The following is a 15,119-nucleotide window of genomic DNA, read 5'->3' as shown; positions in this document are numbered from 1 at the left end:
AGAAAATCAAGTTTCTCGAAAATCAAAATTTGTTAAATATAAGTGAAATTAATTAATTCTTAATTAAACATAAATGAATCAATAGATAATTCTCTATATGTAAAAATAAACAAAAAATATAAAATAAAATTGAATTCTTATTTTTAAAAAAATCGAAATTGAATGTATAGTTAAAGAATTGTATAATCGATAAATTTTCATATTCAATTTTCTTTAGACTATCTATTTTCTTTAAGACTAAGAATATTTAAATAAAAGAAATTTTTTATTTATTTTCATATGTAGAATAAGCTGCTTCTAGCAGTTCATTTATATGCTATATTTTATATATATATATGTAAAATTTCATATTATATTTGAAAATTTTTTAAATTTAATTACTTAAAAATGAAGTTTTTCAATTTCTTTATTTGCAATTTCTTTATTTTTGATTTTTATCATATTTCAACTCATAAAATTTCTTCAATCTTATTTAATCATAAATTACAAATCACTTTGTATATTTTTAAAGATAATTTAATAAAATTATTATGTTCTTTTTTTTTATAGCTTATAATATTCTTAAAGACTACTTACCTAGATTATTAAGATTTATTTTATCTTTTTAATTAGATTATTTTTATTATTTATATATATATATTATATATAATTTCACATGTTTCATTTTTGATCATAACAAAATTGAAACAAAAGATCACATATAATTATAAATGAAATTAAAATTTCTCTTTATAATAATAGAAAAGTAACTTAAAAAAACATGTTATAAATGATGTAAATATTAATTATGATCAAATTATATATTAATTTTTTAATTTTAAAGAAGATTTGACAAAATTATCCTATACAAAAATAGGATAATTTTCGTTGAATGCAATAAATATTTATAAATCCATAGGAATGGAATTTTGCTTTATTTTTTCCTTTATTCATAGCCATATTAAAATTGAAAAAATTGATCATTGTCATATTATAATAAATGGAAAAATTCTATGAAAGATTAACGAGGATCATAAATCATTCGTTATAAATATTCCAGAATTTCATAAATATTTCTAGAATTTAAACAGTCTTATTCTAGATATCCTTTGATCTTTATTATTTAAGAATGTTTAATCATTTTCTTACCTATTTTATATTTTTTTATTTTATTTTTTTTTTTTAGCTATTTTTTTCTTGGAATTTTTTAATATCTTATTTTTATTTTTATTCTATATCTATAGAAAATTTTATCGATCGATAAAAAATTCCAATACTATTCCAATATTCAATATTGATATCCATTTCAACTGTAATGAAATTTTTAAAAAAATATTTAACTTACAAATATATTTTTTATCGATAACCATCTGTATTTAAAAGATGAGATATATTAAAATAATTCAAATATATTAAAATAAAACATAAAACTTTTTTCAATATTACGAATATTATTTGATCTGTTATTCAAATTATTGTTTTAAAATATTCATTTGCTTAAATAAATCGTCTTTGTGCGATTTATATATTTTTTATTGTTTATTATATTATTAAATTTTTTTCTATTGCTTTTCTATCATGCGACATAATATAAAATATCAAAAAGATATTTCTTTTTGCTTTTTCTTCGAATTTAAAGTTTCAGTTCTAAAAAAACATTCATCTTCATGAAAAATAACATCAATCTTCATGAAAAAAATAACAAAAATCTTGCTTGCAGGTTTAACTATAAAATCTAAAGATATAAAGCCTTTAAGAAATATTTTGCGCTTTATAATAATAAATAAAAAGGAAGAGAAAAAAAGATTCTTAAATGTTGAAATGTTATTAAAGTTTGTTCAAATAGTTCGCCGCAAGATAGCGAGTTTTAATTGAATTTTCATACGAATTTTCTCAAATACAAAAATTTTAACAAAGATTTAGATGAGGTTTAATAACGATATTATATAATGAAACGAGATGGAATTTGATCGTTTTAAGATATCTAAAGAAGATCAAAAGATTTCGCTCAGAAATTCTAGAAGTCTTCAAAGAAGGATCCTCAAGGACATATTTGCTAAACTTGGCTAAGATCAAGACCGTTTCATGCTTCTATACATGTATATTCGTTTAATTTTCGGTAACTTTCCTATCTAAAGTGAAGTAATGATAGGCCAAACAATATATAATTCTATCCGGCCATTAGACAAATTCATGAGTATGTTCAAGGAATAGCATTAGAAATTATACAAAATTAAACATAATTTCAACCAACGAAAATCAATTATGAAACGTAGAAATAAAATAGAATTCAATGAATCTTTTTTGTTGAAGGTAATTGATAAAAAGTTATAGAGTTGAAATAATGCAGATTAAAATTTGCAAAAATCATAAAATTTTCACAGAAAATCAAGATATATAATGTATGATAAAGAAATATTTTTTATTCGTTGTCACTCTATTTTTTAAAATTGATAAAAGAGAATTTTATCGATTCAATGTCAGTATATTTTAAAAATGATTATGAATTTATACTTTTATAAATATAAAATAATACTATATTTAAATATTATAAGAATTATTTATTTTGGATATTTTATACATTTTGGCATATTTTGTATATTGCACATTTAAATATATTTGAATCTATAAACGTATGCAGTTTATTTGTAGCATAAATATGAGATGTAAATTAAATATTCTGGAAAATTTTAAAATAACTTTTAAAATAATTTAACTTTTAGTAAAATACATATTTAAAATTTTATAACATATAAATAGATTTATTATGAAAATTATTTTTCAGAGCATGTAATCACAGATAATGAAAATCTATTAAAAACTATATTTAAAGGAATTCAATATATATATAATTAATTATTAGATTTAATATTAATATTATTTTTTTACATGTAAACGATGAAAATCCAATCAATAGTGATTTTACTATGGTGAAAAATTAAAATGTTTCAAATTTCCACTTGTTTCTAACAAAATTATTGTCATTTTTATTTTAATACTTTTTAGTGTTTTTTTTATAAAGTTTTTATTTATTTCATTTACTTCACAATTTATAAAAATGAAACATTTTAACATTTAGATTAGTATAAAATATGCCAAAATTCTTAAATTTGTCTAGTGAACAATTATATTAATAATTTGTGTATATTTGTCTAATTAATTGTCAATTCCTTATTATTACCATTACGATATATTTTTGACTTTACATTCTATCTTCTATCTTCTCTTATACTAGATATAAGAAGTTAAGCGTTTACTTTATGTCTATCTTAAAATGGATAACGTTAAAGAGATACGCAGTGCAGTAACATTTCTAACGTACCATCTCGTTGGAAATAACGACACCATTTCTAGAATACCAATTTCTATATATTCAATGTTTTCAAATGAATACATATTCATTTGAAAAAGAAGCAAAATATAAATTCAAACTAAAGTTCAAATGTGAAAAGATATATAATCTCAAGAAATTCGAAGAAAGTTTTCCTTTTTTTTCGAATCTTTTATTTTGAAGCACATTCCATCGACATCATGACTTACGCCTAGAAATGGAAAACTTATTGTTACATATTGTATTTCGTCAAAAATATGTCCTGCCAACTATGCACGTCCAATCGTGACCCGATCCTGGCCAAACTCCAGATTTGACATGACCCCGCATTGACCTCCTATTTTGGATACTTGCCAATCCCGCCACATTCGTTTGTGATGAAAATCCGTATAAAATAAATTCCATTTGATTGCGAATATTCGGTAAACACCTGAGAAAATTTATATTCCGTGAAGCCCAATGAAATTTGATATCAACGTTTTTTTAACAGTGAGGAGTTGTTAGAATTAATCGTTTATTAAAATGAGACTAATAAATATGTGACTAGTCAAGATTTCGAATGTATGTGACTGAATATTTTTCATTGAATATTGTTTAATTAATAATCCTTAAGTTTTATCGATGAATTTTATTATAATCTTTATTTTTTAATTAATCAATCTATAAAAATTTTAACTAAATTTATCGTTTTTGAGCAATAAATAAATTTATTACGTTAAAAATAATTTACTACTATATTATCAACAACAGAATTTCGATAAAAAACAGTGATTGATTATTTAGATTAAGTATTAAATATTAACAAATTTTATTTCAACATTGATATATCTCATTTGATCTGAATAAGATTATCTAATGATTTGAGTTATATCTTTTCATCTTGCTGAAGATAAAGACACTCACAATTCTGTATAATTTTGAAACTGTTGAAATATGTATGAATGTAGTTGTAAAGAATATCCGGTGCATCCTGTATATAATCGAGAGCCAAAATTGATAGGAATTATCAGACAAAATGATTGAGACACTTCGAAATTGGTATAACGATTGGCACAGGATGCAATTACGATGTTCATTTATCGATCAATAGGTCTTATCAGATGACGATTCGTAGGGTCACGATTTGCCAATTATAGGACAAATGAAACAACGTTTCTAATGTTTACTCTTCCGACGTAAACACGCTAATTTAACGCAAACAGACAAAGGAACGAATACCAACCAAGAGAACTAAGGTTTCTATATTTATACGTTGTATTTCTAATAGAATACTTACCTAAGAAACTGTAAAAGAGAAGATAAAAAAAACAGGAAGGAAAGAAAAGCAAAAATGTTCATGCAGTAAGAAAACATTGATAAAATGTCTCGTGGATATAACGAGTCTCCATTATGTGATTAATTATGTTTGCGTTATTAACTTCAATTTGTGTGTGTGTTTTAGGAGACATGGTGCAAAAGATGGTGGCATTTTTCGCAAAGAAATCTTTCTACGACGAGGAGCTGCTTCACTCCAAATTTAAGTCCTATATTTGCGAAAGGAATGGAGAATATATGCACGAAGGAAAAAAAATCGAAATCAACGAAAGATGACAAAACGGAGAAACAATTGATTTTAGATGAAACAGATGGCGGTAAGTTATTAGAGTTATAAAAATTTTCTGAGAGAAATAAAATATTTTTATTTCAAAAATTTGAAATAAATTATTAAATCGGAACAATAATCTTTAATATAAATGTGACTCGATGTTAAATGGCAAGAAATTAAGGAAATAGATAGATAGAATAGATAATTTCTACATATTAATTTAATGATAAACTATATTGATTTATCAACCAATTATTATCTTTTAATGAAAACGAAATAATTGCATTTGAAGTTATTAAAGTCTCTATGATCTCGTTACTTGATCAATATACATATTTCATTTAAAACATACTTTATTCAACATTTAGCTCGATAAAAGCTAATACGTAAATAGAATAAAGTGCTTAAGAAATATTTTCACTGATATTTTTATTTCGTAATCTTAAAACAATTTATAATAACAATTTAACGAACAGATTGATACAGAACTTTCTTAATTTCCTTATGTACATTTCCATCCTCCTGCAATTCTTCAATCAAATGAAATATAATTTTTGTAAGATCATCGTCATTCTCGAATAATTTATCGAAACTTTAATGCTTTATCAAATATTCAAATTGCTCGTTGCTAAGAAACCTCGAATGAGCTGTACAATTCTCGTCGATTATTATCAAAACGACGAATAAAGTATTCTCAAACGAATTGATCAAGAGTTGTTACAAAGGTAAAGGAAATTCGAACGATTGAAGCAATATGCAGAATTCTCCTGAACTCTTCGTTTAAGAATACCAAAAGTATTCTCCTTTGGCAATGTTCCCTGTACCAAGATGGAATATATTACAAAAAAAAAGAAAAACAAAAAAAAGAAAAAACTAATTCCTTCAAGAAGTCTCCAAACGTTGGCTCTCCGTTCCATTCAAACTGTCCTCGAGTACCTCAAACTCTTCGAACTCCATTTTACCGAAATCATCAGTTGCTCTCCAATTACTTTCATTCACCTGCCACCTAGTCAGAGCACTGCCAATGAATCGGCTAGCATAATCAGATTTAGCATCGTCTAGATTACCTAGCTTGAAGTCAGCCTTGAAACATTTCGTTTCTTTGCTCTCTTCCTTTTTAGGCTCCAAACCAATCACTATCGGGGGTTCTCGTTTGACTTCTGATTCTGCCACTCTATCGCTTTCACTTTTCACAGTTTTGGCTTCACCTTCTTGTTTGTCAAGCGTAGTAATCTCTATGCTGGGAGTCTCTGCTATCGTATATTGGCTCAAGTCAATCGTTTTCTCTCGAGTTCGTTGTCTCAAATGATTCTCCACCAATCGGCCTGTAAGCTCCAATCTGCTGTCACAGGAATTGCTCTTTACCAGGCGGAATTTTACATAATCATTCGAACTATTGACACACTTAAACCTGTTCTCAACCATCGGAGATATTAATGGCCCGTTGCTAGAGTTCACTACTTTACCACCATAATAAGTGACCGAGGTACCACATTCTCGAATCCTTTTAAGCACATCTTGGGATACGTAATGACTGGGTCCATTCGTGGACTCGCTGATCTCATCTTCGTGGCAATCCGCTTCCTCGTCCTCCGAAGAAATGCATTGCACTCCGCTTCCAGGATCGGTGTCAGGATAATCGCTAGACACTCCAGAGCTCACGCTACCAGCGTCCCAATTGTGATGATGATGGTGATGATTGTAACGATTCATTTTGTTTTTAGAGAAGGTCGAGTCGCTCGGTGACGTGTGACCGCTTCTGGCCTCGAAACTTTGCGCCAGGATTCTGGTCTTCGACTCGCAACGAGGACTGTCCAACTCGTCTTTGCATTCTACCATGGATGCATTTGAGGAAGTGGATTTCTCCATATTCTCAAATAGTTTCGTAAGATCCTTCGCTCGGCTAGAACATCTGGAATGAACAGAATATTTATTATTAAATATCTATATGTCTATCGAGGAAAATAATACAAAGTTATATTAGCATGTTACGATGTACTGTCAAAAGTTAAATTGAAATATACTGAAAGCAAGAGAAAATTAAAATGTTAGAAAAAGTTAAATAATTCAATGAAACTAATTTCTTTCTTAAGTTCTTAAGTTCTGCCAGTGACGTGTTGGTATTTTTCTCATTAAAAAACGAAATTAAATTGAAAAGAAAATAGATGTTCTACCTGGTTCCCTCATCCACCTTTTCAGATATTTCATCAAAATGGCTATCGTCAATGGTACTCAAATCTTTCATGCTCGCACTCTTTCTACTCCTACAATCTCTGGAGAATCCAGAATTCGAGTTGTTTTTCAATTTCAATGTGTTCTCAAACATACGCCTGACATTTCTCACAGTATCTGGATCTGGAAGTTCCTCGTCGATGAGCTCGCGATTCACCCTAATAGGATGATAGAAGAAATGCTTTTTGATAGACGATTGTTTCGGACTTTTAGAATTATCTCCATCCGCACTTTCACAGTTTCTCTCTCTATTCTCCATATCTGTTTTTTTCTGTATCGCCCCAGCTATCTTGCAGCTTGGCTCCGATTTGGCCTTTCCCATGCCGGAGGACTTGCGTTCTATTGTTTCTGCACGCACCGGCTCAATGATCACCACGTTATTATCCAACAATAATTCTTGGAAAGAATATTCTCGCAAATATTGCATCAATCCCTCGTACGTGACATCGCCACGAGTGCTGCTATACATGTTTTTGCTGAACATATTTGATTTGACAATCTTATAGCGCACATGATCGAATTCCTGCTCGTCATCCATGTGACATTCTATCGAATCCACGCAGCTCACCGATCTGGTCAAATTGCCGTGCATGCTTTTATTATCTTTATCCTTCGATGACGTTCCTTTAGCCACGGACGCGTGATCCACGTCAATTCCATCGTCTACGGATCTCCTTCGTGTGTCGCTTCCGGACTCCGATCCTAATCCCAAATCTGAGCTTTCGGACCTCGCTTCGAAACCTAAAGTACCTTTTACCACGCTACACGCCTTCCCGATAATGTTCGACGTCTCTTTAACGATTCTCTCGAATCTACCTTCGCACTGTTTCCCTTTGGAGCCTTCTTTCTGAGTACTCTTCTGCTCGAAAAAGTTTTTCGTGTTTTCTACGCTCGTATTTGCCTCGAGTTCCTCCTCATTTACGACCTGAAAGAGAAGGAATTACATTTTTTTTTCACGATACTTTGTAATATTTCGTACATAATTTCATATTTAGTTCTTTGATAATGATAAGAATAATTTTGATAACATTTTTTGATTGAATCTTTAATTTTTCAAAATCAATATTATATGTTATTAAGAAATACTAGATATTATTATTATTGTAATCTATTATATAGACAGAATTTATATAGAATTTATAGAATTTTGACAATTTATTTAATAGTTTGGTCAAACATAAGAAAATATAAAGAATTGAAAAATGGAGGATTGCTCACCTCTATACCGTTCAAAGTCCTATTAATATCTTCTTTTTCATTGGAATTTCTCTTATTTGTACAATCGTCTGATTTTTTCTCATTAACCTTTATATTTTTCTGCCCATCCCTTATAACGGGATCGATCTGAGGAGGAAGACTCTTGTGTCGTCTCTTAGTCACGTCATTATCGATGACTTTTAACACCTGCGGCCTTCGCGACATGTCCTCTTGCTCTTCGTTATCAGAGATCCAAATCGATTTGTAATCTTCTGCCTCCTCGATCTTTTGATCGACCTCCTTCCTTTCACAAGATTTTAACTCGTCATCGAATCTGTGTTTATCTTCGTTAGTATTTGAGCACGTCGATCGTCGCTCTTCGTTTTGATGATAAATAACAAAATCCCTATCGTCCTCGGAATCCTCTTGAACCTCAAGACACAATTTCTTTTTGATTCGTTCAGATGATATATTCTCTCTGGACTGGTGCAACAGATCTGAGTTTTTCTTTCGATACGAATAATTCTCTTGAATTTCTCGAGAATTGTTTTCTTCTTTAATATTAGTTTCTTTACATTTTTCCTCGTCAGTAACGTTACTCCTCGTAGAGGATCCCTCTTCTACGATTCGAGAATTTAAATATTCGAGAGATTTTAAACTCGAATTGTTTCTTTGGTCGAATTTGTTATTGCGCGCGTCTTTCTCGTCGAATTCTAAACGAACATTTGATAATGGTAATAGATTCAAAACATCGAAATATTCTAACTCGCCATCGTCCTCGAAAAGAATGCTATCCAGACTCCGGTGTTCCTTTCGTTTACGTTTTACCTGAGAAAGAAAATAATATTGCATGAAATATTGTGAAAGAACGCCTCGTATTCAGTACGTAAGTATACTATTGTTCTGAAATAAGCAACAATCGTCTAGCGAGCAACAAATATTAATTAACAATTTCTTTGTTTTTGAAACTCATCAACAAAGTGATCCAAAAAAATGAATGAGAGACTGTTAAAAATGAAAAAAGCATAAATTTTTACATCTGTTCAAAATTATTTATTGCATAAGATATAATATTCTATTCTTTTCTAGAAAATAACATTGTTGCTTGGTCTATGGATTATTTTAGATCTGATGTACTACTAATTTCAGCCTCTCGTTCATTCTTCGTTTATTCTCCCCTTCGAGAAGAAAGACAAGCCGAATAGTATACTGTTGAAAAGAATTCCTACGAAAGAAATTCTGACTCAGAATGAGGGGAACTTATTTTCACATGGATTCTTTATACTTTGTGTTATTTATCAATATGAACATATTTAATTCGATTGCACAAAAGAGGGAAGCATTCAATAGTTAAATAATATACAAATAATGTATAAATTGGATATATTTGTACATTAATATATATTATATATGTCGAAATAATTAATAGTTTTAAAAATATTTCAATTTCCAACTTTAAGTGATTTATCGTATGATTTATAATAAAAATAATTAAGTTTTTTTGTTACAATACAATAAAATCCTTTTATTCACAATTTCAAATATTTAAGAAAAATTTTCTATTATTCCTGTATGTCAAGAGATTAAACTCTCCAAAAACATCCCAAAGATTGGAATAGTATCTTATAAAGAATCCCTCTTACCTCTCTGTCATCCTATGAGACTTCTTTCTAGCAGTGAACAGTAAGCAAATAGTCGATTTCAAATGATACATTTACTTATTTCGGAACAATATTATATTAATTATGATACCATTACGTTTACCATTACGTAATATACATATTGTAATAATAATTATATAACATAAATATTTACTTATTTTATAATATTTATGGACTATTAATTTAATTAAAACTTACAATATAATGATATTGATATTTTATATGTATGATTTTTTAAATATCAAAAAAATCAAATTCTTTAAATATCAAAACAATTACAGAATCTGAAAATGTTTGATTAAAAAGATTAAATCTTTATACCGAAATTTAAACAAAGTTCAACAAAATTGGACAACATAACTAACGATAAATATCTAATTTTAAAATATTGATAATCTATTATTTTTTTATAAGTTAAATGTATATATTTGTATAAGATTATTATTCGAATACTATATTGAATTTGCCATATTTATCTATATGCAAATATTATAATTCGAACAAAATATCTTAAGTAAACAAAATATCTTCAATATTTCATATACCTATTTAAAATTCCTATGATTCCGTGAATATCAACTCTTGTTATTCTTATCTTAATCACATATCTCACGATAGATATTTTATTTGATTTTCGAGATAAACATAACGATTCTCGTTTCCAATACCATAGGAGATAAGACCTAAATTTATCACCCGAAATAATGATGCAAATTCTATAGATATATGTAACTAAATGATACATGTATTTACTATTATCTGAGTTTCATAGAGCAATTTATATTATCAACGAGAAGATTAATTAGAAAAATTTTGTTAAGCAAATAATTAATATATAATAATATAATAATGTTATATAATATTAAAATTAAAAATATAATTTTGAAATTTAATTAGAAGATTTATTTTTCTTAAACATTTAATTTGCTTTTATCAATAAAATTAACAAATTTTTTCGCTAAAAAAATAATTATAAAAAAATCGAAATCTCGCTTATGGAAAACATATCTAACGAAGCATTAAATATTTCATTTTTCAAATTTTAAAAGAAATATATTATATATAATACTATAAAAATATTGTCATAATGATTAAATGAGACATAACAAAAAAGTGAAGAATAAAAAAAAATAAATAAAAAATTTCATAAAATAATCTATATAAAAATTCTATATAAAAATTAAAAAAAAAAAAATTCATTTCCCGAAAATAAACTCAGAATAGAATTCAAATTTCATTATTTCATTAATATAATTATTTAAATGAATCTTATAAAAGATTTAGCAAATAATTAATATAAATAAAAAATTTACTTGAGTGTAGATACAATCGATGCTACGATTTCCCTCGATGGGCCAGCCGTCTTCCACAATATCCACTAAGCCGCTAACAGTATCCAATGATTGTATACTGCGATAACGTCTCGGTGATTCGGGCCAGTCGAGGATGTTCAATCGGTCAGGATCAGTCCGATTACCTCGAGTGTAGTGCAAAGGATCTGGAAACGACTCAGACGGTATCGAGTGTAGACCGCAAGCAGATCGAGAATGATAAGATTTTGTTTCGTTAAATCGTTCGTAAGAATCCGAGAGATGCTGTTGACTCTTACACAGTCTGAAATATAAATATAAAGAAGGATCGAAATATAGGAATTGAAAAATAATCGAATCGGAACGAATAATTGTATTATTTACTTAGATCGTGCACAGTTATGATCAAGAATGTTATCTTAATGACACGAAAGTTGAAAAATTTGTATAATTTAAAAATCTTCTTTCGCGTTTCTATCTTTCATTTCGTGAATTAATAAATGAGAGATGATGAAATTTTTATTCATTAAAATGCGAGAATTATTAACCTTGAGTGAAAATGACGTCAATTTGTCGTATTTATCTTGAAACAAGAAAGTCTGTATTTTTTAGTTTATATAATTATTTTAATTTTAATCTTTATCATATCATAATATTTTATCGTAATATTTTCATAGAAATATAAAATAATTATTTTATTAATGATAAAAATAAAATTTTTTCGATTTTCTTTAAATTATTTTTATTCTCTTCAAATATATATCAAGAATTTATATACACATAAATAAATAATAAATATTCATTATATTGCAATAAAAAGTAAAAATAAGTAATCAATAAAAAAAGAGAAATAATTCCTTGTAACAGTTTATGCAGACTTTCTTAATGCAAAGATATCTAAATATAGATAAAAAATATTACATGTTTTTTCGTAATAAATAAAATTTATTCACAAAATATTCAGTTGATATGAAATCTATTTAAAATAATTCATATCAGATGATAAAATATTTTAAATAATTACTATTTGTTAAATCTTTTATAATTATTTTCTCATTATTTTATTCATAAAAATATAAAATATTCATGATCAAAATAAAAAATTTTTAAATAATTCATATTTCGTCAGATAATAAAATACTATAAATAATTCAATTATTATGTATTTCACACAAAATGTTCACAATTCCCAAAACATTTATCCGAAATCGAAATATTTGCAGTATCATTTGATAATTGATCATTTGATATCATTTCCACATTATCAGTTAAATCAGTTAAAAGTTAAAAGATTCGGAATGATTATAATTAATAATCATATTATTAATGCGGTTTAACGTATCAAACCGTCAACTATGAAAAAAGCAAAACACTTCTTCGTTATACAATTTCGAAAATCATTCGAAATTGCAAACAAATTAAAATAATAATATTTTGAAAACATTCGAAATAACAGATAAATTAACAGATAAATAAATTAATTTATAATTAATTGAAATTAAATAATAGAATATTAAATATTCAGTTTACGAAATATACGATCCATTTAATTACAGATCCAGAGTTTGATATTAATACTGCGTTTTGATTAAACTGGCTGTTAATTGGGATCGATTATTGAATATTTATAGTATTCACATTAGTTTTTATTGAAAAATTAATAATTATTTGTTAAAATCAAAATTAATTGTTTTGAATATTTTTTAAATCGAAATCGAAAAGATTTTCCATTCGTTTAAAATTATCTAAGAATTTTTGGAATGTTTGAGATGTCACGCGATCGTAAAAATGCCTATTTATCATTTTTTATTATTATAACGACGATAGTTATCTAAACGAGCTCATCATATATAAAAAAAAATTAAAAAAGCATTCATTTCGATTCACCTGTCCTTCAAAGAATTTCGATCAATCAACTTGGCTCGCGGGATCAATTGATGCCTCCTGGGCAAATCGAAGGTCGATTGCCCGAGTCTGAAATGATGCGTCCCACGATCGTATCGAGATTCGTCCTCGGATATAACCGCAAGGCTCCTTGTTCGTTTCAAAAGCTTCCTGCGGTCCTGCGTGGACTGCGTCAAATTGGCCTCGTGTCGTCCCCCTTCTCTGCAATCAATCGAATTGAATTAAATCAATTTTTGGGAAGAGCAATGATTTTTTTCATTCAATAATTCGAGAAGAAAAATTTCAATTGAGTTGGACTTTAAATATAACGAAGTTCAATGATAAGTAAATTCAATTTATCAGATTTGCAGTCTGAAAATTGTAATTTAAATTTTGTATATTTTTGTATAATATATTTTTTTCTCGTTTTAAAAATTTGTATAATTCGTCAAAATTTAATTAATTTTTATTCAAATTTTATTTGTTGGGAAACGATGAAAATAACATGTATTCCACTCGCTTCGAAGATTCAATTATCTTAAATAATTATCTTAAATTATTTCAATTTATAATTTTGTCATCATAAAAACATCCATTCAATAAATTTTATCCATCATTTATATTATAATAAAATAAAAAATATATTATAATAAAAAAATAATGTGGATATATTACTTCCAAAGGTCTTATCAAGATATCTCTAATGAAATGAAATCTCACTTTTATTCGAATATTATAAACCCCTATGTATCAATAAATCTAATTATAACTAATATATTCTATTCATTCCAATTCTATTAACAATAATATTATTACTCTATTCCTTAGATCATTAATCTAAACCATTAATTCCATTCTTCCATTCTTAACGATTATTATTCTTTCTTAAACATCTTAAATCCTCTTCACGATAAGATGAAATATATCATATATATGTATGTAATATGTATATGTTATTTCGAGTTATTATTACAGAAAACAGGAAATACTCCATTATAATCGTATATCTCATATATGTATATATGTATACTAGTCAGCATGTATATCAATCAATATCGTATATCAATAATGAATGGAACTATGTCGTCTTGAGCTCCTTTGTGTATACCCAAGATGTTAACACAAATGCTTGATATACCTCCTATGGATTTAATAATCCTTTCGTGGAAATCGCTAAAAGATATAATACATGTAAAGGTATAAAGAGCATGAACAAACATCATGTAGAAGGTCGTATGTGAAAATTTTTCGTCTTAAATATAATAGAAGCGAATTAAATTGAATAACAAGCTTCTGTATTTATTTATTTAAATTTATAAACTATCGTGAAGAAAAATATCGTATATAATGATATTTTTTACGTTCGTGCATGGATCACTTGTTCTTTTATTATTATCGAACACGATTCTTTGTTCAGTCATGATCCGTACAAAAAATTCGCTCAAAGTAGCAGTACATATTTTGCTTTACATGATCCTTTGACAAAATCATCTCGCCGTGTCGGAAATAAGCTTTTTCATATGACCTAATATTAGAATCGTGAAATTGTAAAGCATGTTATATATAAACATATTTTTCTTTCTTTTAGTGAAGAAAGAAGAAAATTTCGTATTTTTTATTTGCTTGCGTTTATTCATTAATGAAATAAAATTATGTAATAATATTAATTTTTTTTAATAATAAGCTTGGCATAATTCCATTATTTTTGTTAATGAATTAATTAAAATTTTTATTACAAACTCTCTGGATTACATCAATTTTCCTTTGAATCCTTTGAATACAATATATATTATATTACAAAATATATATGTAATACGTAATATAATGATAGAATATCGAATTCAATGAATATATATTCATATATATATTGAAAATAATCACATCCTATCATTTCATTTTCTCCTTATTAGTTTAAACTATTCATTACATTTATCACAATC

General features: G+C 27.0%; 2 protein-coding genes across 4 annotated transcripts in view; one reads left to right on the top strand and one right to left on the bottom strand.

The window, feature by feature from the left end:
- The window catches only part of LOC102680701 (calcium uniporter protein, mitochondrial), a 91,962-nt gene that overhangs the window by 42,344 nt on the left and 34,499 nt on the right, over positions 1–15,119 (top strand). Inside the window, exons 1-2 of one of the 2 annotated variants that reach the window (XM_006614547.2) lie at positions 4,447–4,651; positions 4,752–4,941. In XM_006614547.2, the coding sequence (XP_006614610.1) occupies positions 4,851–4,941 (91 nt within the window). In that variant the 5' untranslated portion in view covers positions 4,447–4,651; positions 4,752–4,850. Of the gene's footprint in view, positions 1–4,446; positions 4,652–4,751; positions 4,942–15,119 lie in introns of those variants that run through there. The other variant, XM_031509871.1, reaches the window with a different exon arrangement.
- The window catches only part of LOC102680432, a 31,559-nt gene continuing 21,747 nt past the window's right edge, over positions 5,308–15,119 (bottom strand). For both annotated transcript variants that reach the window (XM_006614545.1, XM_006614546.2), the window contains exons 2-6: positions 13,183–13,401; positions 11,299–11,599; positions 8,346–9,152; positions 7,070–8,052; positions 5,308–6,807 (exon numbers count right to left, since the gene is read on the bottom strand). In XM_006614545.1, the coding sequence (XP_006614608.1) occupies positions 5,778–6,807; positions 7,070–8,052; positions 8,346–9,152; positions 11,299–11,599; positions 13,183–13,401 (3,340 nt within the window). In that variant the 3' untranslated portion in view covers positions 5,308–5,777. The remainder of the gene's footprint in view (positions 6,808–7,069; positions 8,053–8,345; positions 9,153–11,298; positions 11,600–13,182; positions 13,402–15,119) is intronic.

The sequence above is a fragment of the Apis dorsata genome, unplaced genomic scaffold (assembly GCF_000469605.1).
Source record: "Apis dorsata unplaced genomic scaffold, Apis dorsata 1.3 scaffold_189, whole genome shotgun sequence".
Classification (NCBI taxonomy): Eukaryota; Metazoa; Arthropoda; class Insecta; order Hymenoptera; family Apidae; genus Apis; species Apis dorsata.
Note: the sequence above shows the minus strand (reverse complement) of the source record. Positions and strands in the feature narration are given on the sequence as shown.